The 26,869-nt window shown below is 34.0% G+C and overlaps 1 protein-coding gene and 1 long non-coding RNA gene across 2 annotated transcripts in view; one reads left to right on the top strand and one right to left on the bottom strand.

Annotated features, from left to right (window-relative positions):
- The window catches only part of LOC114933938 (lachesin), a 68,425-nt gene that overhangs the window by 28,377 nt on the left and 13,179 nt on the right, over positions 1–26,869 (bottom strand). Inside the window, exons 2-3 of the mRNA XM_029306527.2 lie at positions 12,807–12,898; positions 2,194–2,300 (exon numbers count right to left, since the gene is read on the bottom strand). Coding sequence (XP_029162360.1) covers positions 2,194–2,300; positions 12,807–12,876 — 177 coding nt within the window. The 5' untranslated portion in view covers positions 12,877–12,898. The remainder of the gene's footprint in view (positions 1–2,193; positions 2,301–12,806; positions 12,899–26,869) is intronic.
- On the top strand, positions 12,147–12,712 carry LOC146720589 (uncharacterized). Its single transcript, XR_014926009.1, has 2 exons — positions 12,147–12,308; positions 12,387–12,712. It is a non-coding gene; the product is annotated as an uncharacterized LOC146720589 (long non-coding RNA).

The raw sequence follows: 26,869 nt of genomic DNA, 5'->3' as shown, positions 1-26,869 counted from the left end.
GTGACGGGCGTCACGAATTTCGTCGAAGACGCCGCAATTTCCTCACAGGCATCCGGCTGCGGAATACAAACAGATGTGGGGGAGCCTATCCTGAGGTGTGCAAGCATGCAGACGTATATATACACATACACACACACACACACACACACACACACACAGAGAGACACTCGCGTACGTGGATTGACACGCGCGATTCCCCTTGGCCAAACTTTCAGCGATATTTGCATTTTCCTTAGAATATTCGGAATCCCAAAGCGAGAAGCTGTCGCGATTTCACGCGACCGAGTAAGTGAACGCACGTACGCACATGTACTCACACATAGCACCGTGGTTACACCGACCACCATGGTTACACCACGTATGCGCGTATTCTCGAACTAGTAATAGAAAATCGGAATACCACCATGCAACTTTCTCTCTCTCTCTTTCTCATTATTCTCACGTGTGTATTCTCGCGATAGCGCAAACATTCTATCGACAAGAAGGGTATCGATGATCTTCGTGTCTCTGGAACAGGAGAGATCCAATGATATTCGCGTCTTTGAAATGACAAAAGCGACTTCTTCATAATCTTCTCGGTTTTTGTGTCTATGAAAAAAATGTGCATATCTATGTATTATATATTTTTTCTTTTACGTTAGTATAAAGAAATTGATCTCGATTTCATTTGTATACAAAAGGAATAACAGCAAACTTGACGCTTTCCGCTTTACAGAAGACTCCGCCGACTTTAATCATAACTATCAAAGCGCTTCTTGAATAGATATTGCAATTGTTCAATATAGAATCGTTTAAAAAAAAGCATCAGTAAAATGGTTCGCTTGTGAGTCAGTCATTCTTTCGATTTGACTTTTAAATTCTCTCAGAAAGTGGACTATAAATGGAGAGACCATCTTTTGACTACGTCTGGTAACGACGGATCTCTAGCACATCGCAGTTGTACTTCACATAAATTTAATTATCATGATTCTCCGCTTGGAATTGCTTTAATTTGACCGACACGAGGCGTTGACATTTATTTGCATATAATCGATGCTCTCGTTGTACCGCGCGATTAAATTAACGGTATAATAATAATAATAATAATAACAATCTGTGACGTGCAATAAGGCTGGAAACCGAGAGAGAAAGAGATTTGGTTGAATATTAATTTGAAAATAGAAGTTCGTATATATTATACCCATATTAATATTTCGCTTCTACTTTACTGATTTGCCGATAAAGACTCATCGGTTTGGTGTAAAATGTAATCAAATTTTCTAATCTGTAAGTTTGAGTTTCTATATACAGTTTTCGTCAAACGTTAGATAGAGCGAGTTTTAAATGTCTGACCGACTGCGAGCAAAATTATGGATCGAAGCAATTGATTATACTAATTATGATAGTATTGGTTAATAAATGCGTGAAGAAAAGGCGATAATGCGTGAAAAAGATAATCTCACGATATAAAAAGCTAAAAATATTATTAAATTCCATTGTCGCGTAAAAACGCGAACTTGCTAGTAGTAATGATAAATGGTAAGTCAGACTATTTCGCTATAAAATGCGCGTGCAAGATCGATAGCGCGATATGTATTAGATTAGCTTTATAAAAAGATTTCGTTAATACGTTTTTGGGAAAAAACGTCGTTCGTAGCTTCTTATATATACGCACGTGTATCGATAAAAGTTCTTGGTCTGAAAGTAGAAGTCGGGCAAAGTGAGCAGAGAAATTCTTCTCGAGTTCCTTAAGTGAGAATTTTGTAGATATCAAGATCGACTTATACGGCCATGAAAATTGTACAGATGGGATTATTCAACGCGTTAAATGTATTTTCCATGTACGTGTCCTGTCGAATGTACTTTTTTCATATATAGCTCAGCTTTTTTTTCGCTTAGAAGAAGATAAAAAGACTAATTTTCAGATTTATAAAATTTTACAATTATACAAATAATTGTTTGTGACAAATATTAACGAATAATTAATATGTAATAATCTTTGTCGTCATATTATTTTTTTTTTATTTCGTTTGTACATTTGTCAGATTTTTGTGTTAAGTTATCGGACTATAGCAGTATATATAAGCCGCGAAAGTTTATGGTAGCAGGTATGATTTTTTAAAGGCGCATCCTTTCAAAAGTTAAGCGAAACCCCAAGAAGTTAAGTGAGCGTTACGACATCACAGGCACGCCGTCGCTTTTCATGCAACTTACCCTGTAACCTCCTAGATGTTTCACCAGACACGTGAAAGTGGCGTCTCTCCCCAGTGGCACGGTTAGATTGGTGATAGGACCGGAGAATTCGGGTTGAAAAGCGCCTCCTGAAACGATAAAATATACGTACGACGTTCGTGAAAAATACATACGCCATTTGCATAGCGCATCGCTGGCAATTTTTCGACAGTGACGTCGAATTCGCCGTCGCGTCGCGCAGAATGCACTTTATGAAAAGCGAATAAACGTCACAAGGTGGAACGGTACGCGACTTGGCGAAACGTGGAGATGCGTTTCGCGACTCGCAAATTAAATGCATATAGACGTGTGACGTCGAATTAGCGAGAATCGCTGTCATATAGTTTTAAGCAAACTTCTATATACATACACGTGATTAATATTGACATCTGACAGACATTTTCTTCACATCTTTATTTTTGCTTATATACTTTTGATAACTATATTTACGAAAGATTTAATAATTAATATCTTTGACTTACTTTTCAACAAAACAAATTTTTTTATTAGAAATATAAAAGTATTTAAGTAATTGTTACGAAAAAATTTAATATATGTTTTAATATATAAATCATTAAAATAAAAATGCTTGTTTGCAATTCTATCTTGCTCAAAAGTAATTAAAATTTTATGATTTTTTAAAGCACTGTTGCAAATAAATTAAAACATAATTACAAAAATAATTCCAATAAATATGATTTAATTTGTGAAAGCATAATTTATGTTGTAAAAAACATATTCTTTCTAAAATAAAATAATTTGTGCGGCGCACGTAATGATAAATATTGCATACACGATCACAGCGTTTAATGCATCAAATATATGTATAGTGTATATGTTTCTATTTGCATTTTTATATTTTTTATGTATTATATTTTTATTTTTAAAATAAATGATTTTTATATGTTTTTTTTATAAATTATTTGATAGGTGTATATACTAATATATGGCTATACAACAATGGCAATCGTTCGATATGATGATGGATTGACAGTCGCATACTAATTGTGAGTATGTAACCCTACTCGTATTTTTTGGCACAGAGTCGACCGTAATAAATTGTTAAATGAGTATTTAAGCGTGTATGTGCGCGTATATGTAAATATCTACTTAAGCGGAACTCTTCCGGGCTTTGTTTATTAACAAATAAATTTTTTTCCGCCAGAAATAATCTAACATAAGATAAAATGCGGGAGAAATATGATGCGTAACGTATAAATCGCTTCGATGGCAAAATAGAAATTGAAGATGCTCGGGTCTATCATACCCTCCAGTTTGTCAACTTCCGCATTCCATTTGCTCTCGCGCGGCGCGTTTCTGCCCGGAATAATTTATTGCCGAATATATGTCGCGTCTAAACGCACCGCAAGCGTAACGTCGGATGATTTTTCCTGACTGTCGACAAACTAAATACCGTTCGACGACTCGCGTCGGGCGAATTGAATTAATATTGCGATTGGCGGAGCTTAAATATATCGCGCGCGTCGAGATGATTATCTGGTAGTTTGCAGGATAATGACGTAGACGTTGATTGAATCGATCACTCTGGAGAGAAGCGAGTCGGCGCGGTGAAGAGACATTCTCAAATGCAATTTTCCACTGAAAATAGAGCCCCTCCTTGAACGAAATAAGAATCGACTTTACAAAACTATTGTTTCTATAATACATTTTCTTCGCGATCTTCAAATAACAAGCTGTTTCGGTTTTTGAATTCGCGTGCCTAGAAATATCAATGGAAAATGTGTATCACATTCGATGGTTCTCATCGAATAGTGCGAAATAGATGTGTATGCGGGCGCGATATTTTTCGTATGAATTTTTGCTAAAAATAGCTGGCAGCGCGGCGTACAGCGGATAAACAGGACAATGATACTTTTGCAGAAATTTCTGTCCCAGCTGCTGCATAAGCTACTCGATTTAGAGGTTTTTATATCCTGCAATATGCGAGGTTTGTACCTGCGTAGCTTGATATCATGAAAATGCAACAATATTTACCTGCTAATTGAATAAAAGAAATATTCTGTGCACGCGTTGTATAGCAGGAACTTATTTATTGCGTTCATTTACAAAATTAATGAAATTTTTTAGCGAGTTTACTTAATTAAGTATTTCTATTTTAATGAAAATATATATATATATAAATCTTGGGTTTCCCATTTTTCATTGTCAGGGAATAATTACAATAAATATCGATTGCGACTTTATCGCCGCCAAGGAGAAATGTGGCAATTTATTAATTACTAATCTTGCGTGAAGGAGAAATCTGCGATATTAAATTACGATAATTAACTTATTCATACTTGGTTGTTATAAACAAAGTTTTTCATTTTAAGTGAATGAGATCGTACACAATTGTTCGCTGAATTTAGATAAAAATCATTTTTTAAAGTCAAATTTTTCTAAAATTAAATTCTTTTTCAAATTGTTTTTGAAATTTATTGACACGGGACAGTGAATTATATAAAATTAATTAGAATACAACAAATGTATGAATTGAAACAATTTCGTTCATATATATAATTCGAGTTATTAATTTTCAATTATCTCATTTCTCGTTATACCGTGCGCAACGATATGTTTGAATGAAATTTGTAATTGTGATAAAAGATCTTTAATTCTATTGGATATTTCAAAATCCATTAAAAAATGATGTATCGAAAATGAGTTGGTCAAACTTGCTATGAAATAATTTTGATTGACATTTATCTTGAAGCATTAGTTATGATCTATGAATGTTTTATTAGATTTATTTAGTTAATATTTCTTAGCATAAATTATATATGCTTATCTGAAACCTAGCTTTTATTTTAAATATATCTCTCTATTTCTCTGTCTCATTCTCTTTCGTTTGTTCAATAATTGGTTCTTGTAACAAAAACATTATACACATAATTGGATATATAGGTTAAACAATTTTAATTTCTCTTTTTATAAAGTGATTTTTAAATTTAGAGCAGTTAATTTTTTATCGTTATTTGATATAAATGTATTATTATATTATTTATAATCAGTGCAATTTAAATGATAAACAATTATGAACGAATTATAAAACAGAGTAGTTGTATAACATCATGTAGATAAAAGAAAATTCTCAAGATAGGAAAATTTTGTTAAAAGAATGCGACACGGTACGGAGAAGGAAATATGTAATGGTAAAGGAGTTAGCAATAAATCTAAGAAGAAGAGACAAGCTTGACCTATTTATCTTATAAGAGATAATAGAATCAAAAAGTATTTTAAAAAGAGTGAAAGCGACAATCGTAGTGAATAGCTTAACATTCTACTTTCAGTTGATAGTAGAGATAATAACACTATGTTAACAGTTAAAATATAAGTCTCCGAGATATATATATATGTATATACATAAACCGAGTCCCACTCATTTATTACGTGAAAGTAATGTTCGTAATTAAGGCACCACGTATAGCGTAATGTATACGATTTTAATTATTTTGTGAAAAGAATTTTTTTTCTTGAAAAATTGTTATGCAAAATATTACATTTAGATTTCATTACGAATTTGTATAATTATTAAGTCTATCAGACCCTTCGTATTATAAGAAAATAATCAAAGGCTTAAGAAAATTTTAAAGTTGAAGTACATTTCTACAAACCGATGAACAAAAACTAAAAAAAAAATATATATATTTTTATTTCGCGAATTTTCAATCCTTTAATTAATCGAATGAAAATTATGAAGGTGATTTCAAGATGTCGGCGCGCAAAAATTGACAGTAGCCCATCCGCATTTTATCAATATTAAAAAGTTTCACTGGCATAAATTACTTACGCGCGTCGTACTCGTCAACGTTGCAACAGCAAGTACACGAGAGGTTTTCCATCCGGAAACTTTCTTGAAAATTGGCGAGTGGCTTATTATCGAACTTCCGTCGGGAAAGTAAGTTGTTATGGATATTAAATATCGTAAAATTCTTCGCGGCGCTGTAATGTAATCGAATTAATAGCTTTCGTTGCTCGACATACACAATCCTTTCCTCATAACAGCAGTTTACTCGTAAACTCTTTATTGTTGTTTCGCGATAATTCGAGCAATTTCACGCCGAGTCCTTTCATTATCCGAGGACCGCTTTTTGCCTTAATAGCGACATTATAGCGACAGCTTTCACTTTGGAGAATCTCATACGGAGCTTTTATTCATTTTTCCATTCATATTCCTGTAAATAAATTCTTTATTTTTCGACATTAATAGTGATATTTTATTTCGTTAAAATTCGCGACAGGAAAAAAATAAAATGTGTTTCTTTCACATAGATATGCTAATGTTTTCGTTAAAAAACACTCCGTAGTTAAATAAAATAACAGCAAACCCACGCGTGTGCAATGTTTACTATAAAATGTGTGGGACTAGAGAGACAGAGAGAGAGAAAGAGACACTGGTTGACGAAACATTGGAAAATAAACAATTGACGGCAGATAAAGAAAAATAAACTATCGATTACTAGGGCGATTTGAACAATTTATCTCATAAACGGCATCGCGCTGCGCAATTATTTACTCTTTATTGGTCAAGCGTTATTTGACAATAATTTTGCACATGATTTCGTGCATTTGCACATCGAACAATCCAAAAGCGTATTTGATGAAATTCAAGCAGCACTAATAATTACTTGGAAAAGCATATATTTATTGATTATTAATTATTAGTTAATGCTTTATCAAATGTAATATGACAACGACTTTCAAGTTTTTAAATATATAGCATTTCTCATTATTATTTTTATACTCTTTATTTTATTTTATTAATCATAAAAAAACTATTATTATTTTTTTTTTGTTAAGAACATCGATATTATTTCCCTAACATATCCTTAATGTACAATGTTAATTTTTTTATTAATTATGATACGATGTATAAAATATGAAAAGACTGTTGAGTAAAATATGTAATTAGATTATTAATTTAATCAATAACATTTATAACACACAATTTTTAATTTTATAAGACATTTACGAAACTGATTATTAAGCAAAATTTTCATCTCTCTTTTTCTTAAACTTGTATCACAAATATATAATAAGTATATCCAAGTATGATAAATCTATTTTCCCCGGAATTATCCATGCGCCGGAAATTCATTGCAAATGAACTTCATACGATTTACTCGATCCACGTGTATCGCTGTAATCGAGCATCCGGAGCGTCGACTAAACTATCGCTGCTATGTATCAACTGAGGTAATATTAACTACATGTTTAACTCATCGCGCTAGAATGCACTTTACACACGCTCAGTCAGTATATTAATAATGATAGCCATATTTCACGCACGTCATTTCGATGACAGGCAAAGTCACAATGCTAAAATAATTCGAGCATCTGTCACTTTTTTCTGCCTATTAAAAATGCATGAAAAATTTTATTGTGCGATAAAGTCAAATTGTTTGAAAAAGATACATACATTTATATGAACAATTATATTATAGAGAAACTGAATTAATACAATGGCAATACGAACTTTTAAACACTGGTGCACGTGTTCTAAAGTACTCATAATACACTTTTCGTATAGTTTTCACTCTCTGTAGCGGACCGATTTCCGCATTAGGTACTAGTTTTGACTTTCACTCAGGGACTCTCCAGCCAAAGGCAGACAGCCAACTCGCTTGCCAAGTTGCTTTTGTTGTTTCAATGTCGAAAAACTCGTATTATCATCGTTCCTTGGATTTGTTCCGAGATAATTAATTTCCGAAAATCACTTTCCATGTATTTTTTTATTTTTACCATAAAGGAATAAAATTAATATAATGCAATAAGATTTCTCTAAGAAATTATTCCAACAGATTGAGATATATTTTTATATATCTTACAAATTGAAGAGGATGTAGCTTAATACTTTGCATATAGGGGAAAAGTCATATCCACTCTGGCGCCTGCAAACGCACTTTCCTCCTTCGTCTAGTGGCCAAAGTAAACGGCCAAACAAGCAAACAGATACTCTACAAATCTCGTCACCTAACAGCCACCGTCCGCACGTAACTCTGGCCGGCTAAAGAAATATTCTTAAAGTCGTGACTCTCAACAGAAAGTGTTCCCGAGTTTCAACGTTTCATTTTTCTTGTTTTGTATCCCTTAACTCTTTTTCTCTCTTTCTCTTTTTTTTATTCCGCCTTGTCTTTTTTCTTCTTCTCTGTTCTGTTATTCATGTTACTGCGTGCAATTTAACATGTATCATGTCTTTAATTATTCTCTCTTACTTCGATTTTATTGTATTTTAAAGAGAAGAAAATTGATTTATTCTCCTTTCAAGAAAAATCGAATTATAATAAAAATATAACTAACATCATTTCTTTTTTTCTGTCATGCTCTTTTTCTTTTTATCATTTTTTCTTTTAATTATAGTTTACCTCGCAAAAGTTGCTTATCGTAACGAAACGTTTTGGAGTAAATTTTGTCGCAATTCGACGACGGTGCTGATAATGCAAAACATAAATAGATGAGTTTTATATACCGAAGAGCATGATGTTAAATTCATCGAGTCGCAAAAATGTTCATTGCTTTCGAAAATTTTTGCGATGGGAATCATTTGCCAGTGAATATTGACTTATGAAATATTCCATTAAAATATCGCGAATGTTGCATTTTTAGATTCCATATGAAATTAATAATATCGTTACATCTTTATTTGAAATTAAGATTAAATACATTATTTCTTATTATACGAGTCTTTTTCTCGAGCGAATTTCTATTGCAAAGAAACCGCAGAGAAAAACGACGAAAAATTGATTGGAGACACGCTGCATTTACGATGAAAATAGCATATCTTAGATTAAATGAGACATTTCTAAATAGAACGAAGAATTTGCGTCGCGGTATCGCTTCATCGATGATGTCGTTCGTCTCGAGAAAAGTCGCGTAAAAGAAGGTCTCGTTTAATTTAACTCAATTTATTCTTCCGTTTGCCCGCTTTTGAATGGCCACCCCTTTTCCATTCATCGTTCGTTAAGCGACCGATAAGCGGAAGTCCCCGATTGGCCGAATACTGTCTTTCTATGGTCTGCACGTTCCGCTCCTTATTTATCCCTTTCAGCATTACCGCTCAATATTCAATGCACAATGAAACACCTCGCACTTATTGGGATGGGACGTCCAGTTCGTAATTATTGATTTGCAGTTATCCCTTCGCATATCAATATTTATACACAATTATCGGCAATCTAGAAGCTGTACAGAGCTCTTCAAAATTTATTTTGTATATAAATTAAGATATATTTTGTATCGTTTAATTTTTGTAAAAAATAGAATAAACTTTTAAAACTGCTTTTTTCAAATAATAAACTGTCAGGTTTATTTATGTTTCAAAAATGTTAAGTTTACTGATTTTATTAAATTATTAATTTTTTAAATAAAAATATTAGGATTTGTTTTAACTCGTTTTATTGTATTTTAAAATCTCCACAATTCATTTTTTGCTATCAAAAATACATTGAAAAATAATCTAAACATTATATATTTAACATGTTCAAAATAATATGTATAAGGATTTTCGAAGGTAATTAAAAAATATGAATTTTTAGACGGATGGATCTGAAAAGTAGTATTAAACAGAATCTATTACGGAAGCCTTAATGAGCATTGCAACCTCAATTTGTATTGAGGTTGCAATGCAAATTGAGCAATTTACGCGATAGGAAGAATTTCAGTGTCATTAAGGGAATGTATAGATACAAATGTTTGTTTGTTTGCGAGAAATGAATTCGCAAAAAATAAATATTCAGATGCGCTAGTGTTTTCTGCCAGAAAATCCTATTTATCCGCTGAGAGAATACAAAAAGAGAGAGAGATCGGCTGAAATTGAGTGACGTCAGTAATCAAATGCCATTCATCTGTTATGAAGACGTTTCGCTTGGCTGAAAATTATCATGCGAATGCGCGACTGGAGGAAGCGATAAAACCTTGATAGTTTGCGAAATTTTCTTGTCAAACTATATAACATCTTTCTTCGCAGTCTGCTCATTTTCTTCCTCTCCTCTTTCTGTCGTCGCTTGCCTGTCTTACGCGTGATATCTGTAGTTTTTATTAAAATCGTAATTTTTTTTTCTCACGAACATTCTCTTGTACGACTGAGCATTCCGTTTAGCTCTCTGTATTATACGTTCATCATCATTTGCGTCTTTTTTAGAACAAAAGATAAATTAGGTTTAGTTTTATGCAGCAAAGTTTTATTTTTATTATCTGTGCGGTTTTCATATAATAATTGCGTTAAAATATTTTTCCCTTCGTCAGTTATTTGTAATTCAAAAACTATTAACGCTTGTGTGACATGTGCGCATAAATATGTTTGCGTAATAATTAATTAATACATATAATAATATGAAGGAATTAATAGATGATTAATATGATACCCGAAATAATCCCTCGATATTTACTGGTTTATTAATTAGCTGCTATTATCGATATTCGAACACGTAAAATCCTGCTCTGATGCATTTTCATTTAAAATCATTTAATTTTTGTTCCTGAAATAAATTCCACTCGAAATGAACTGAAAACCTATTTGCATTGTTGGAGTTTAATCCGGGAAACCTTTTAACTTTCAGAATTAAATATTGTCGTAATTAGAGTTCTTTTATAAAATATACGCCAGAGAAGGAAGGGATGATTCAGCCTGCTATTTCATGTCTATTTATTTGGATTATATTATATTACACGATTGGATATATTACATTATACCTATTATATGAATATTTCCACTTTACATTTTATATAAAGACATATATACGCGATTTTTCCCCCATTTTTTTTTACGCGAACAAGTATAATAAAATGTGGAATGAGCAATAATATGCGTGCTTTAACGAAACTCTACGAATTGTTCATTTTATCCGCGGAACACACGCGTTGGTATTCAGAAAAAGTAATATCTCACGGTAGCGGAAGGTCATAAGGCCAATATCGCCGTATGTCGCGTCGTGCAAGTGTGCGTTTCAAAAGCGGATTAGTCCCCGGTATTGTATTTACAGGTGGTCGTGTGCACAGCGAGCGGCTTAGTTGCAAAATTGCCCGTACACATTGCGATATATATATATATATGTGTGTATATATCTCACGGCTCTCTCTCTCTCGTATTTATCGGGATCGGCAGGCCCTCGAAATCTGCGAACGCGTTCGCGTGACGCGATAGGCATCTATATTCTCGTCGAGATTCTAATATCGCGAGATCGTCTGGGGAAAGAGGGAAAGGATGTCATTAGATTAATCTTGTTTTTCCGGAATTGCCTTTTGATCTGTTATAGCAAATTTTAAGGGATCACGTATAATTAATACGAATTGGTCGAAATTGCCTTTTTTTTTCGTCTGCCCTCGTATTCTCTCTCTAGTTCAAGTTCGAAATGAATATAAATAAAGAAACTTATCAAAGATATCGTTCGGACAAATCAAAAGCGCCAGTAATACCATCAGAAGTGTCTTTTTTTCGTTATAGCAAATTTCAGGGGATCGCGTATAATTAATACGAATTGGTCGTAATTTTCTCTTTTTTTTTTTCGTCTGCCCTTGTATTCTCTAGTTCAAGTTCGGAATGAATATAAATAAAGAAAACAAAGTGATAAATATAAGGCCAACTTATCGAGCTGAATATTCGAGATGTTCAGTCAACTACCATTTATTACATGTATAAATTATAAAACTACAGTCATTATATTAAAACTAACGCAAATTACAATCATTCTATAAACGTTTCGACCGCACGCGGTCTTCTTCAGTATAATTATTGAAATATAAATTCTTACAATTCACATAATATCGAAATTTAATTATAGTTATTCAGAATCAAGAGTTTTTGAGCAATTAACGCGTGTTTCAATCCATCCTGTCCAACAATGTTCGCCTCGATATGATCCCTGATTTTGTTCAGATCTCGGATTTTGATATTTTGGATATATTAGCGAACAAGAAATAATAATAGGACAAATAGGACATTAACGAGTAAAACATAGATATTAGATCATATATAAACACGCACGCTCTCCGATCAAGTAGAGTTTAAAATGAGCTGTCTTTCTGTATTGTTGGTTTGTTACGTGTCATCCTTAATAACTGTTAATAAGTAGCAAAATTGTCAAGAAGAACGATGATAGGTAAGCATACTACCAATTGTAGGGGATACATATTATAATTTGGACATACGTTGATCGGTAATTTTTTATTAATCGCAGCGCCTACGGAACGGGTTAATTTCTCGCATATTAACGATGAAACTATCCGAGATCTGAACAAAATCAGGGATCATATCGAGGCGAACATTGTTGGACAGGACGGATTGAAACACGCGTTAATTGCTCAAAAACTCTTGATTCTGAATAACTATAATTAAATTTCGATATTATGTGAATTGTAAGAATTTATATTTCAATAATTATACTGAAGAAGACCGCGTGCGGTCGAAACGTTTATAGAATGATTGTAATTTGCGTTAGTTTTAATATAATGACTGTAGTTTTATAATTTATACATGTAATAAATGGTAGTTGACTGAACATCTCGAATATTCAGCTCGATAAGTTGGCCTTATATTTATCACTTTGTTTTCAATATACGAGCGACAATTGTATTAATTTATAAATAAAGAAACTTACCAAAGATATCGTTCGGATAAATCAGGAGCGCCAGTAATACCATCAGAAGTGCCTTTTGCCGATCCACCATTTTGCCACAATCATGGATCCAGCTGAAAATATAAAATAATTATTGGATTACATATTTCAGAGAGCGACTAATTTTTAATGTACAGGGTTTGTCCGGAAAGTAATGCGTCGCATTTTTTTGTGACGCGACTATACATCGCAGAGCGATGGGACCGGTTGGGGAGGAAGGGGGGTACCCTTAGCTTTCCAACGGTAGGTCGCTCAATTGTTTCCATGCGCTTGGAGGGTTAGGACGGCTTATTCTGTGAACCTCTGCTTAGTGGTCGCGTCGAACTTGTGATGGAGAGAACGATAGAGCAACGCTATGCGATAAAGTTATATTACGGCCTACCTGACCCGGATCGGTGTGGCAACGGTGCCGCAGCCGCCCTACAGTCCCGACTTGGCCCCGGCGGACTTTTTTTTATTTCCTCGGCTGAAAAGGGAGCTCAAAGGACAACAGCTCGAGTCGGTTGACAACGTACAAGCTACTTCGACGGCCTCCCTGAACAGCATCCCAGTCAAGGAGTTCCAGAAATCTTATGACGCATGGAAATCGCGTTGGCAAAAATGTATTGACGCAGAAGGGTCATACTTCGAACAATTTTAAGTTGTTTTACCTATGCGATCAATAAATTATTTTTCAAAAAAATGCGACGCATTACTTTCCGGACAAACCCTGTATACATCTAATTTTTCTCTTTTACACGTAACCATTACAATTGATGTATTTTAACTTGTCGTGTGTATGTGTTATATTTTCTTTTTATATTATGAATTTTTTATACATACATCGAGAATTCAATATGATTATGATTTATAAATTATATATAAATTCAATGATTTTTAATAGGAAAAAAAAAGAGAAAGAGAAATAACATAATTTTTTCATGAGATTGCGCATTATTAATTAATAAAATATTGAATACATAATGCGTAAGCAAAAATGTTATTTAATGAGAATCGCGAGTAATTGAATACGTCATATCAGTTAATTATAGGTATAATTTCTGCATATCCTTTTGATGGTTCATATAAATTATTAATGAATGTGTGTAATTAAACGAATCTATCGTGTCCTCATATAATGCTGAAAATCAAATAAACGCAATTAAAAAGAAAGATCAAAAGTTATTGAATAATGAACAAATGCTTATAATTACATTTTACGAAATAATATGGACTTTTTTCTTTTTCTCTCTAGCATTAATCAATTTAACTTAAATCATATTACGAATATAACTGTTTGATTATCGAGCACAGAACTTTTTGATAATAAATAATTTACGTATACTCTTACGTTGTTAATTCGAACGTTTGCACGGCTATCGAATAAAGATAATAATAAAGATAGATACGAGATGTATATATGTATATATGAGAATATATTATATATATATATATATAGAGAAACATTAAAGTCGTGTCAGCGTCTGTGACGATATTCCACAGGGATATTCCTTATCCTTTCATCTAGACTTTGCAGATCAAAACGTACATTCGTCGCACTTCCGGTTATATATTAAGGTAATGGAGACTTGTTTATTTTCCACAATTTTATATCAAGGAGAAAAAATAAACAAAGAAAAACTAAGATACGCTACAAACATGCGAAGAAAGAAGCGAATTAATTTTTGATAGCGATGTAATCCTATTTTCTTATGGAACAGAATCGTGACATAAATTTAACTATATTTAAAAATGTCAAATGGTCTTCTGATTTATTAAAGCTCTTTACCAGACAAGCGTCCCAAATGCTTTAAGAAGCTTTTATAATATTTATTTGATTGGATGTCAAATAACAATTCCTTAAAATATCTTTAATTCGAGATTGTGCAATGAGACGCGATCTGAATTCAATATTATTGAAGTAAATATTTATAAATATGCGCATAGGAAAATTTAACGCAGCAATAACATAGCTCTCGACGATCAGGCTGACACGTTGCGAGCGTTAAACGCCAATCAGGCAAGTTTCTCTTGTGCAGTGCCACACTGATAACTCCATTACGAAGCCCAACGCAGCTAGCAGACTTGTTAGACACTTCGAATCATAATATTAAATTGATGTGACACTTCTATATCGATCCCCGTGCACTAACATTTACAGTAATGACGATGACGTTTATCCATTTACTTTCATTTTCAAAAGCGAACAAATTATATAAGTGAATTCAGCGTGTTTCAGATTTATTCGCATATCGCGACGCAAATATGCAAAATAATACATATATATGCTGCATATCATTCAAATTATTTTGATATAAGCATTGCACAGTGCGTACATTTATTTTTTAAATAATTATACTCGAAAATAATAGGTGCATTTATTTATATTTTTTTCGTCATTTTAGTAGAGATATGCTCCCCAATTATAAATAATATGTCAAAATGTATAATGTTGAATTTTATTTTTAAAATATCAACACGTAATATGTAAGCTCGATTGGTAGGTCACGGGTAGGAAAGATCCTAACGCAAAATCGAGCATCCACGCTGTTGCGCTCGAAAGCGGGATCGTCGGAGGCGAAAGTTTGGCCGCGACAACTACGACGGAAAACGGCGGAAGTTAGGTACATTTATCGCTCCCCACCGTCTCGCACTCACTCTCTCTCTCTCTCTTACACGCAGCAAAGTGTATCCATCATGTGGGCGCGTGCTCGCGCGACAGGAAGCGGAATCAAGTTCGAGACCAGGGCAAGCTTTTCCGCTTGACTGCAATGAGCAATAGCGGTGCGGCCAACAAGTTTCGAATGTGATGAGCGAAAAGGCGAGGCGATAAAACTTGACACCGACGTGGTACAAAGTTGGCGAAATGTCCAAACTCCCTTACCTCTCGCTTTCTCTCTCTCTCTCTCTCTCGCTCGTTCGCTCGCTCGCTCGCCTCGGAATTTGCAACTCTCACGGGCGTGTTACGAATACACAAGTGCAAGTGTTTCGCACTTCCGGTAGAGCTCAAGCAGTTGCGGTAAAAGAGCGCGGTGCAATAATTCCCCGGTGAATTTCACGAAAAAAGCTTTGGGGAAACGCAGAATTGATAAAATATGCAAGATATGAAGGAGGAAAAATTTCGAAAATCGCGTGACGTATAAGTCCTAAAATAACAGGGACTCGGTCTCTCTCTCTCTCTTTTGCAATATAATAATTTACATTGAAATATTGTTATCGGTGCCGTTCTTACGTTACGGACGATAGAAATAACCGCGGCTTACCCTATTTTATAGCATGCGCAAGCCAACGCTATGCACCATCCTCATATACCACGGGCGACGTGACTTTATTCAAAGCGGATTCCGTCGTTTACTCGATACACAGGACGGAGTAATATTGAGTTTGGATTTCGACTAACAAGAGAGACCGGCAACGAAAAGGCGGCTGGCAAACGACGAGACCCGCGTAAACAATACTAGCGAGTAATTAGACGTATACAAGACGATTCTTCTCCTAGAGAATAGACAGTCGCGCGCGCTCTCTCGAGACGAGACCGTATTGTTTTACATGGGTTTAGGACGACAATTCAAAACCAAGAACGCGAAGACGCGCCCCTTTGTCCCACGTTGCGTCTTTGTGCATTCTGCGCAAATTTTCAGTTGAAACTCTTTCGTCCTCCTTTCGTGTCCCTCGGCTCCACCTTTGTTCAACTCGGGATTGTGACAACAATGCGAAATATTTCTTATTTGCATCGAATTTTGCAAATATGCAAATGTGCTGAATATCAGAGCACGTATTACGATTATCATCGTTACGCCGTGTCATCAATAATATTTTTCATAACTTTGCGACAGTTTGTTACACTCTCTCTCTATAACAGTGGTTCTTAACATTAATGTTCCGCGAACGTGTTACAAGTGTTCCGCGAAATTATGAAAGCACGGTATTGTTACACAGAGAGATTTTTCTCTTAGAATTTATCCTGAAAATTATGGTAATCGTGCAACAATATTCTATTGGAAGAATCTTATAAGAGTTTCTCTAATTAATATTTACTACAATAAAAATATTAATATGTACATAGTAAATTCTTAATAAATTTTATTATGTACATAATAATATTCTTTTTAGAAAATTCTCTCCGTGGACATAGAAAAAACTACTATAATTTTCTTTTTATTTTATGAATGTTATTTTTCAAATTTACATTTAAATTTAAATATTTTACTGTTACATAATTTGTACTGTATAATTTTTAATAAAAAATATGTTTATGTATATTTTTGTTATTGCCTATATAATCTTACCGATTTTAGTGTTCCGCAAATTTTGTTTATAATCAAAAGTGTTTCGTAACTTGAAAAGATTAAGAACCACTGCTCTATAAACAAGGAGAATTTCGTGAGAAACAGCTGATAGTAGCGGATAATGCGAAGGAACGATATGTTCGGCCAATCGCAAATTATTCGGGATCTCTGAAGTATTAGAGTAACCTCGCAGTGGTTACAGTCCGTGATTAGTCAGACGCGCGAAGCTAAGCCGAATCGTGTACACCTGAGTTCGGTAATTTACGACCAAGCTATTGCAACATTTATCGGCCAAGTACGTGACAATTTCGAGCAAATTCTGATTATTATTATTATTGTATTCGTAATCGGGGAAAACGAACGATCCTCTCGTTGCAATTTAAGAAATTGTTTTTATTGCATTATAACATTATATGCATATTGTGCGTAAAATCAATTTAACGCAATGATTTAATACTATGGGACGATCGAAATATTCTTAGAAGGATATATGTTTATTTTGAAACATTTGAAATAGTTATCGTTTGCGATTAAAATTATGTCGGCGAACAAACAGAAGGCGCTGAAGAAAATGGCTTAAGATTATTATACACAATGAATATTTCACGATATATAACAATTTTAAATTTAATCTAAAATTCTCCAGGTCTCTCGCCGAAGTTTCCTTCTAATGAGTTCATTTAAACGCATAAAATTCAGATCTTCCTAATTGCGAAACTTTTAGATGCACATAGCTGGAAATTAAATCATGCCGCAGTCACATGATAAATTTCATCCATAATTCGAAAGCATCTCCGTTGCAATTCGTGGTAAAGAACATCTTGTCGCGATAAATACTCGGCCTCTACCTGATTATCCTTTCATGTAATTATCCATAAGCGTCTGGCGAGAGAAGCAAGAGTTGACGCCCTTACGCAACACCGCAAAATGTCCTTTGCGCGAAAACCTTGTTGCACAGAAATTGAATTATTCCCGATGAGTGCTGCCTGCACATACATCATATATATGTATATATATATATATATATATATATATATATATATATATAATATAAAACTATATTATTTATTTTACAGACGTAGATCGCATTAAGGCAACGCGATACGCGCTAGTAAGTTTTTATATTATTAATATATACGTATATATATATATATATATTATAAAATATATTATTCTATACAGGGTGTCCCAAAATTAATAACAAACCTTTTAATGGCAGATTCCTGGGATAATTTGGAGTCGATTTTTCCTCGACCAAAATGTCGAGACGTCAATAATTTTTGAGTTATAAGTGATTGAAAATAAAAGGTTTTTCACAAACTAAGCCTTGTGGAAATAAAATATTAACAAAATCACATTCATTTATTAATTTCATGTAGAGTTACTTTAATAGAATTTTAATTGAAGGCTTTTCTCGATATTTTCGCTAAGAAAAAATCGTCCCTTCAAATGATCCCAGGAATCTGCCATTAAAAGGTTTGCTATTAATTTTGGAGTACCCTGTATATATATATTTGTTATATAAAAAAATCACTGGCGCGTATCGCGTTGCCTTAATGCGATCTACGTTTGTAAAGTGATGTAGAGCATAACCGTGTACGAGCAAATGGTTTTTACAACGCATGCATTATGGCGATTGTAATTCTTGCCTATATATTGCCGGGGAGTGTACAAGAAACTAATCTGCATTCAAAATTTCATCCTTGTCGAAATGCAAAATGAAATTTCCGGATACGCTAATATTGTCGAGAGCCACGCGTGCTCGATTGAAAAAGTTCGCGAGGTCGGCTCCGCATATTCATCAATGATCGTCCGTATGTTTAGAATTCATTACCGCTTTGTTTGGAATTTCGCGCGAATGTCCATTCACACGCAGCTATTCGTAAACACGATTGACTCTGAAGAACTAGCGATACGAGCTGATCGGGTCCAACGATTCTAGTTTTAAGTGTTATTTTAATGAATACTTTTTTTTGTACGCGAAAAGTAAAAGTGATTTTTTTCTTCTATTTTATTTTCTCAACTCTTTGTGGTTGATGCGGTCGCTGATTGTAACTATCGGAAAATGTCAATACAAGTAAAGTGTTTAGTAGATGTTGTAACCACCGAGTGACCACTGGAATGTATTAAGTTTATATGTGTTAAGACTTTAAACTGTTGCGGTTTTTTAGCGATCCTGGCTCTGCATAATTTAACGTGTATAAAACAAACAAAAAATGAAAAAAATTCAACGTGAGACGTGTCACAACGCGATACTAAAAATAATTTAACAATTTATATTTAAATTGATGAAAAAATTAAAAAAAAAGAAATACAAAATAAAATATTTTTCTTTTTACGCAAATATGTATTTCCGTTTTCGTTTTTATAATATTTATTTAATATGAAACAATTCATTTATCATAATATTATTTCAAATAATAATCACAGAACAGATATAATTACATAAAATCCACAAATATTTGCAAAATCATAGCACCAGAAGATAACAATGTAATAATGAGAAGAGTTAATAAGAAATTTGTAGAATGAGCTAGATTTCGAAGTTTGCGTTGCAATAAAGGATTAATCGAAGCTTACAAAATTCTGACCGCGTTTAACCACGTGACTAACTAAGTAATCCGACTAATTTGATCGCCACCTCATCGCGCTGACGACGGAGCTCTGGTGATCGTAATTTGTCCTTAAGCGCTTCCACTGTCGTAAACGGGAAAGAAATTCTTCCTGTTGTCGTCCGCTCGACGGAAAGTTTTCTTTTTCTAATGAAGAAAAGAATCCGTCGAATGACTGCATTCGTTTTAACGAAGTTTGCCCGAAAAGATCTTTCATTTTCCGCGCGTTTCTATCTCTCTCCCGATTTAATACACAACGCGGAAAATTGCAATGGAGCAAGAATGTTTCTTAATTCAATTCTTTCGCGAGAAAATAGACAGTTATACGAACCTTCCATTTTACTTAACAGGCCGTGAATAAACAGCGATCAAACTCAGCTTCGTCAAAAGTAATTAATTAACTTGTTTGTGCACCAAGAATTAATCTGACAGAATATACTTGTTTATTTGGAATCGCTATTAATTGCCACTCGTGCGATACCCTTTTTATGCAATTAAATATATTTTAAAGTTACTTTCAGAACCAAGATTCTATTCTTCAAAAATACAACTTTCTTTTATAAATACATTTTAATATTATTATTATTTCATAATTCATTTTTCTTTCTCAAAAGAAATATATTTCTTGTTTTTCCTCATATATAATATCTTACATAAATAATTTTATACAAATTCTCAATATACTTTGAAAAAGTTTTATATCAACAAACCATCACATTTTTAATGTTTCTATGCAGTATCCTCTTATCTTTTGGTAGGAAATTAAATGTTATCTTTCTGCCCTTACGTTCGGGACATAAAGTCATCGCCACGCGTCTTGCTCCTAGGAGAGTGATATGCAGGGAAAGATGAATGAAGATTCGGGTAACGAATATGGCGACGGTATAGGAGCCCTCTTCCTTTCGCTCCTATTATCTGCTTTCGAGAAGGGGCGAGCGACTCGTTTCGACCTCCGGCTGCCGTGGCGAGGGGCCATGATAAAAAGAGCAACGACTATCGCCCGCGATATTACAACGAAAGGACTGGTATCATAGCAGTAGACGCTCTTGGCGCTGATAAAGGATGTAATCCCCTCGTGTCTTCAAGTTCGCCAGTCCCGACGATGGGTCGCAGTGTTTTCCGTAACCCTCTCTCTATCTTTCGCTCTTCTGGAAAACAGTGCTGCAATATGCGGAGATTCATCTCGATAATTCTCCTAGGTTTTTTTAATTTTTTTTTCCCGCGTTTTCTGTGACAGCAACGACTGACAGCGGATAATTTTCTTTCGCAACTGCGAAGATTAGCCCTTCGAATCAAGTCCGGATATATAACCGACTGCGTGCTCGTATGCGAGTGAAGCGTTATTCTTGAGTCGCGTTTTTTTATTTTCCATCTTTTTGTAGATTTAAAAATAATTTGATTAATAACTGAGCGTAATTTTTTTAGGAAGGTAGAGTAGTTTTTGCGAGAGAGAATATTTGCTGGAAACGTGGTATCGTGTACTCTCTTTTCGAGTTGAACAAAATATGCAGAGAGATATAAAGGAAAAAAGAGGAATCCGGTTGTCAATAAATATTCTGTTGGCTAACATGAAGCGTTATACGTCTATGCAGCATCAGCTGCATCGCGCTACAATTTTAGCGCGGTCATCTTGCTTAATGGCACCGTCGTCGTCGAGGGTTAGTGCGTCGCGAAAGTGCAAAGAGTCATAAAGCGTCGACGGGGTCGGGCAAAAGAAACGTCAGGGAGATACGACTCGCGAGGGCTTCGTCTAAATCCATATGATATCGCTTATTCTGATATTGGCAATCTTCGATATCTTGATAGTAACAGATATTACTTTGTACGATATCTGTACGTGGCCCTTTATGTTTGCTGGAACTTCCATTCTCGAATTCGCATTTATTGAAACTACGGGATGATATGGAAAATCCTCGTTTAGAGAGAGAGAGAGAGAGAGGCTTGTATTTTACGACGAATTGTGCGTCGGGAATTTATAATTGAGCGATTAAATAATATGCAAAATCACTCCTCCCGATGTAAAACAGTTCGATATTATAGTTTTAAATATGTTTATACACGCAGTTCGCATATGTTTTGCCAGGATTCATCACTTTGCATTTAGATGCCTGAATTACAATGGCGCACTTGCATTCTCTATAAGAAAATGATTTTATCGATTGTTCTATGCAAATGCGAATGTGCTCGACAGCGTCCTGGCCGTAATGTTCCTCTTTCATTAACATGACGGATTCATGTAAGACCCTAAAGGATTCATGACGATTATCTTAACATTTCTAAATCGCCTTTGATGGCAACGGTTCTAAAATTATGACGATTAAAATATTTCTATAATACAGTTTTATTTATATATCAAATCTCCACTTTTAACTATTAATAATTCTATTATCTTTTCAACATTTTAGTTAGGGAAAAATAGATTTTAAATTTTCCCAATTCAAGTAATTATATATTAAAATTAATTCAAGCGTTATGATACGGATTTAAGTGCATTCTATTTAAATACCTCTGTATATATAATAAGCAAATAAATATATAGTATAAGTAAATGGAGATGTATAAATGTATTTAGCGCATCATCAAAAATAAAATTTTTACACCGAATTAATTTTTGGCTACGCCTTTGTAACGTGACGCAGTACGTCCGCTGCCCGAATTTACCATTTAAGAGCGTAAAAACGCGCGCGACTGGAAAATGTGGCTTTAATGTCCGCGGAATAATAACTCCCACCGTTGAAAATAAATCGTACAAAGAGCCGTACCGGGTTCTATCCGTGGAACAGTCGCCTTGTCTTTGACGTTTCTGACTAATGATCCCCGGCCTCCCTTTTCCGCTCTCCATCCTCTCTTCTCGAGGGAGTTTGGAATATTATTATATTCCAAGTATAATGATTGATTGATTAATGCGGTACACACAAAATTACAGAAACCGGTCAGGTTTTCCCGTTTAAACTCGCCGACTCGGGAAAAACTCGTAATGGCTTCTCGTTTTGGCGGCTTAAATAAAAGCCCAATCGCGTACGCGAAAAATGGGATGCTTAAAAAAAAAAAACACCTCGCGATTTCCTGACAAATTTGCAGACGATTTTTTTTCCTCGCTGAAATTTTGGGGTGTCAGAAGTAATGAGAGTGTAGAGAGGAGAACAAAATTCGCGACGGGTATATCGCAAAAACAAACGGGAGGGAGAAGGCTCGTAGTCCCATAATGGAGCAGGGTTTCGCTTCTCGAAGAAGTCGTGTTCGATCTCGGAAAGTTTTCAAGACTTCCCGCCCTCTTCTTTCACACACGTGTCGGCTGTTCGTTGTAGACTCGCCACCTTCTTCACGCTTCCGCTACCGCGTCCTTATAATTCAAGAAATATATCGTCGCCATAGAGGGGTACTTGCATCCTATTGCACCCTCATCTCTTCTTTTCGCTTTTCCTTTTTTGTTCCTTGAACAATGTGCCGAAACTTCCGAGCGATACTGCTTAGATTTAAAAACAAATTGCGAAATATGTATATACTCTAATAAAATGAAGGATGTGAGGACGAAATTTCCATATAAGAAGAAATAATCTTTTTATGAAGAAATAAATATATAGTTTGAAATTATTACGTTTCGAGGAAAATGACTTTAAAATATTTACTATCCTCTCAATAATATATGATTTTTTCAAATGCTATATATTAACGAACTAATTAAATATTGAACTAGGCTGGCGTACAAGTATTGGAAAGAGCATGAAATTAGTAAAAATTCGAGCTCTCTGTTGCCCGGCAAATGTCATTGAAATATTTCACCGGGCAGAAAATTAGCACGAATTAAGCTTCTAGTTTAAAACCGGGCCGTGTTCAACCTCGAGGATCCTCGTTGAACGACAGGAGAGCCGGCTCTCTCGACAAGCCGTAAGTCGTTATGTCGATTGACCGCCTTCAAATTGTCCTATTTCTAAATTTAAGCTCGTATTATATTTCAACGAACGGTTAATCTGTCTTTCACGACTCTTACGTCATGGGGAGAAGCTCGCAAGAAATGAAGATTTTTTTGCAGAGCATGCGGCTGGATCTCGAAGGTGATTTTTTTGTCTTTTAACGTGACAACGGAAACGTCGACGTTGAATCCTATATAATTAAATTTCGATGTTGTTTAACATCGTACAGTTGTACAGCGCGTATTAAAACCCACATGCGGTGGCCGGCAATAAAAAATTCGCTCACTAACTGGACCGCAATTACAGACGGAACAATCACAAGCGAAAGCGTTTTGCTAAAACTTGTGTTATTAAATTTTAACTGTTATAACGTAAGTTTTGTCCCTGCGCAGATTTGCGACTTTTATCACGAACGATCTTTTTTGAGGAATTTAAATGCTTCTTTCCATTGCTGAAAGAAGTATTATACTTTCGAGCAGGAAGCGTTTTGTTAATGGATTAGTTGCATAAAATGAATGGAAAGATTAAAATTATCATGTTATCAATTATTCTTATACAGGATACAATATAAGGAATTTCTTTAAAGGCAAAAGAGAAATTGGTTTTATTCGATATTGAGATAATGTTTTATTTTTTTTATATGTGACTCAATAAGAAAATTAATAATTAAACTGATCACTTGATAAAGATTGCTGAGAATTTTTTTTTAACAACAAATTTTTATTTAAATTACTGTTTTATACTACAATTGTTATCATTTTGCAGACAATTTTTAAATAAGAAAAAATGTGTTATTGAAAATCTTTGCGATATTTATTTTAATATGTTCTCGATTTTCTCACGTAGAAAGAGTGACAAGTGACAATAGGGAGTTATCGATCTTAAATGAAATAAAAGTTCGTGGAAATTCGGAAATAAATGTGATGTTCGTCGCTTTGAAGAAATAATGTTGTAACAGATTCGAATTCTTACACGACGTGGTGGCGAATTTAGAGAAATCTGACAGAAAGAGCTTCTAACGAGAATATTCACTATGCAAGATGCAAATTTCTACATGTGCAGAACATTAAATTGCAGATATTGCACTTTCCCTTTCAAATTTGTGTTTTTTTTTCTGACTTCTGTATAGCATAAAGAACAATCGATGCAAAAGATTAGGTTCTATTTTACTCAATTATTAAGTTTACTAAAGTGCTTTTAATTCGATAACTTTTCCGCTAACTATTGTATTTAAGTTAAAAATAAAGACACACAATTGTATCTCATTAATTTAAACGTTTTATTTAAACTTAACGGTTACAACGTGTAATTCCTTCTATCAACTCTTCCAAAACAAGTTGTTTATATAATTTAATAAATAATAAATGAAGTTTTCTGCATTTAAAGTAAGTAATAATTAATTAAAATGTATTTTATTCTCTTCAGAGAGAAATAAATCTAAACCACTTAATAAATAGCTTAACTTAGAATACATTTATGCTATGTGTTTTTTTGTGCTGTATATCAAATGAATTCATCTGCAAAAGATATTTAGAAAAGATAATGCCTTAAATGGACCGAAGAAGAATAATTTATTAAAAATAAATATAGAAAATTGTTTAATTGAGATCTCTCTGAAATAAAAATATAGATGATGGTCTCTTTATTTTAATAATATATTTTATAAAGTCGAGAGGAATCAAGTGGAGATTGTGGCTTTAAATATTTTATAAACTTTTTAAAATACAATATATATTTTTATACAAAAGATAATTTTAGAAGATAAAATATTAAATGAAGAAACACATAATTGTATTGGCAGTTTTTAATACTATGAAACAAAAATTGTAAGCTTGGGGTTAATTTTATTGAATTTTCTCTTTATGTTCGAATTTAATAAAAGAGACGGCTTTAGATTCCTTTCTGAAACGGGACACATTCATTTGTAGGACGACGATCAATGAAAGAACTGGAGCGAGCAGACGAGTCTGAAGACTCTTAAATTTCCGAAATCCCGTACACGCGGTGTACACACGACACGCGGTACTCTGCTGACTTTTCGAAATTGTAGGCGGGTGCTGCCGCTCTCGCAGGCGTAAAATAAATCAGAGTACAGGGTGAGAGATCTAGCCGACGATATATTCTGGCACGTCGGGTATATTCCCTTCCTTAAGTTCTCGTTGCCCCCGTACCGTCGCCGACGCCGACGCCGATGCGCCTCTATAGATTTGGCTCATGTCGAAGTCAGAGCGCAGAGAGAGAGCGAGAGAGAAGGACGGAGCAGCTCCTCCGTCTCTCTTTCTTTTTCTCTCTCTGTCTCTTTCTCTCCATAAATCTCGAAAGAATTCCTTACCTACGACAACGATACGCACAACTCAACTTCGCTATTTCAGTTGCAAAGTAAACGCGAAAGTTAAGCGTCTTTTAATTATGTCAATATAATTGTGTAATAATTGAGAGGGAATTCTGAAAACAAAATCATTTCAAATTGTGTTTTCGTGAATAGATTTGCTTTTTTAGCAGATAAATTTTATATTTCAATGTGCGCAGATGAAATGTTGCGTAAAAATACTGATATAAGTCATCTTTATTTGACAGTTTAACAATTTCTCATTTTTTTTTAGTGCGAGCCTTTAATCCTATTTTAATCTTAAGCTTATTTTTTATTTAAATTATATCAATTATATAAAGCTGCTTATGCACACGAAAGCTCTTTCAATAGGGTTATATAAATTTGATTATATTATTTTTAATTTTTTATATAAATGAAATGTTTTATTATCTCTTATACATGGTTTATTATTCGTTTTATTATATTCGTTATGTAAATGTTTGAACGTAGAAAATTTTCATTTGACCGTATATTTAAATATGAGCGAACCATTGATAAATTACGTTGAAATTTTTCTGACGTACAATTAAGCTGATTAATTTCACTTATCGTACTTAAACAAGTCGAAAGTGTGCGTTTTCAGAACCTTATAAAAACAAATCTACAACCGTGTGTGAAACTGCTATTCTTGAAAAAAATATATTATCACCATTTCTCACCATAAAATGTGAATTGTGATCCCAACGATCGTTTTGCGTTTACAGAGATTATGCAAATACAGTTCCGCCGACGATAAACTATGGAGAATTTAACAATTTTTCACCATAGGACACTCGATCTTGCCTGCGTTTCTATAGTCGTGTAACAATGACGTAAAAGGCTAACAAGGGTCTTTTTATTCTCCATTATAATAATAAGTATATCGATATTTTTTGAACTT

The sequence above is a fragment of the Nylanderia fulva genome, unplaced genomic scaffold (genome assembly GCF_048542155.1).
Source record: "Nylanderia fulva isolate GAGA-0341 unplaced genomic scaffold, ASM4854215v1 Scaffold66, whole genome shotgun sequence".
Classification (NCBI taxonomy): domain Eukaryota; kingdom Metazoa; phylum Arthropoda; class Insecta; order Hymenoptera; family Formicidae; genus Nylanderia; species Nylanderia fulva.
This window is presented reverse-complemented; position numbering and strand designations above follow the sequence as displayed.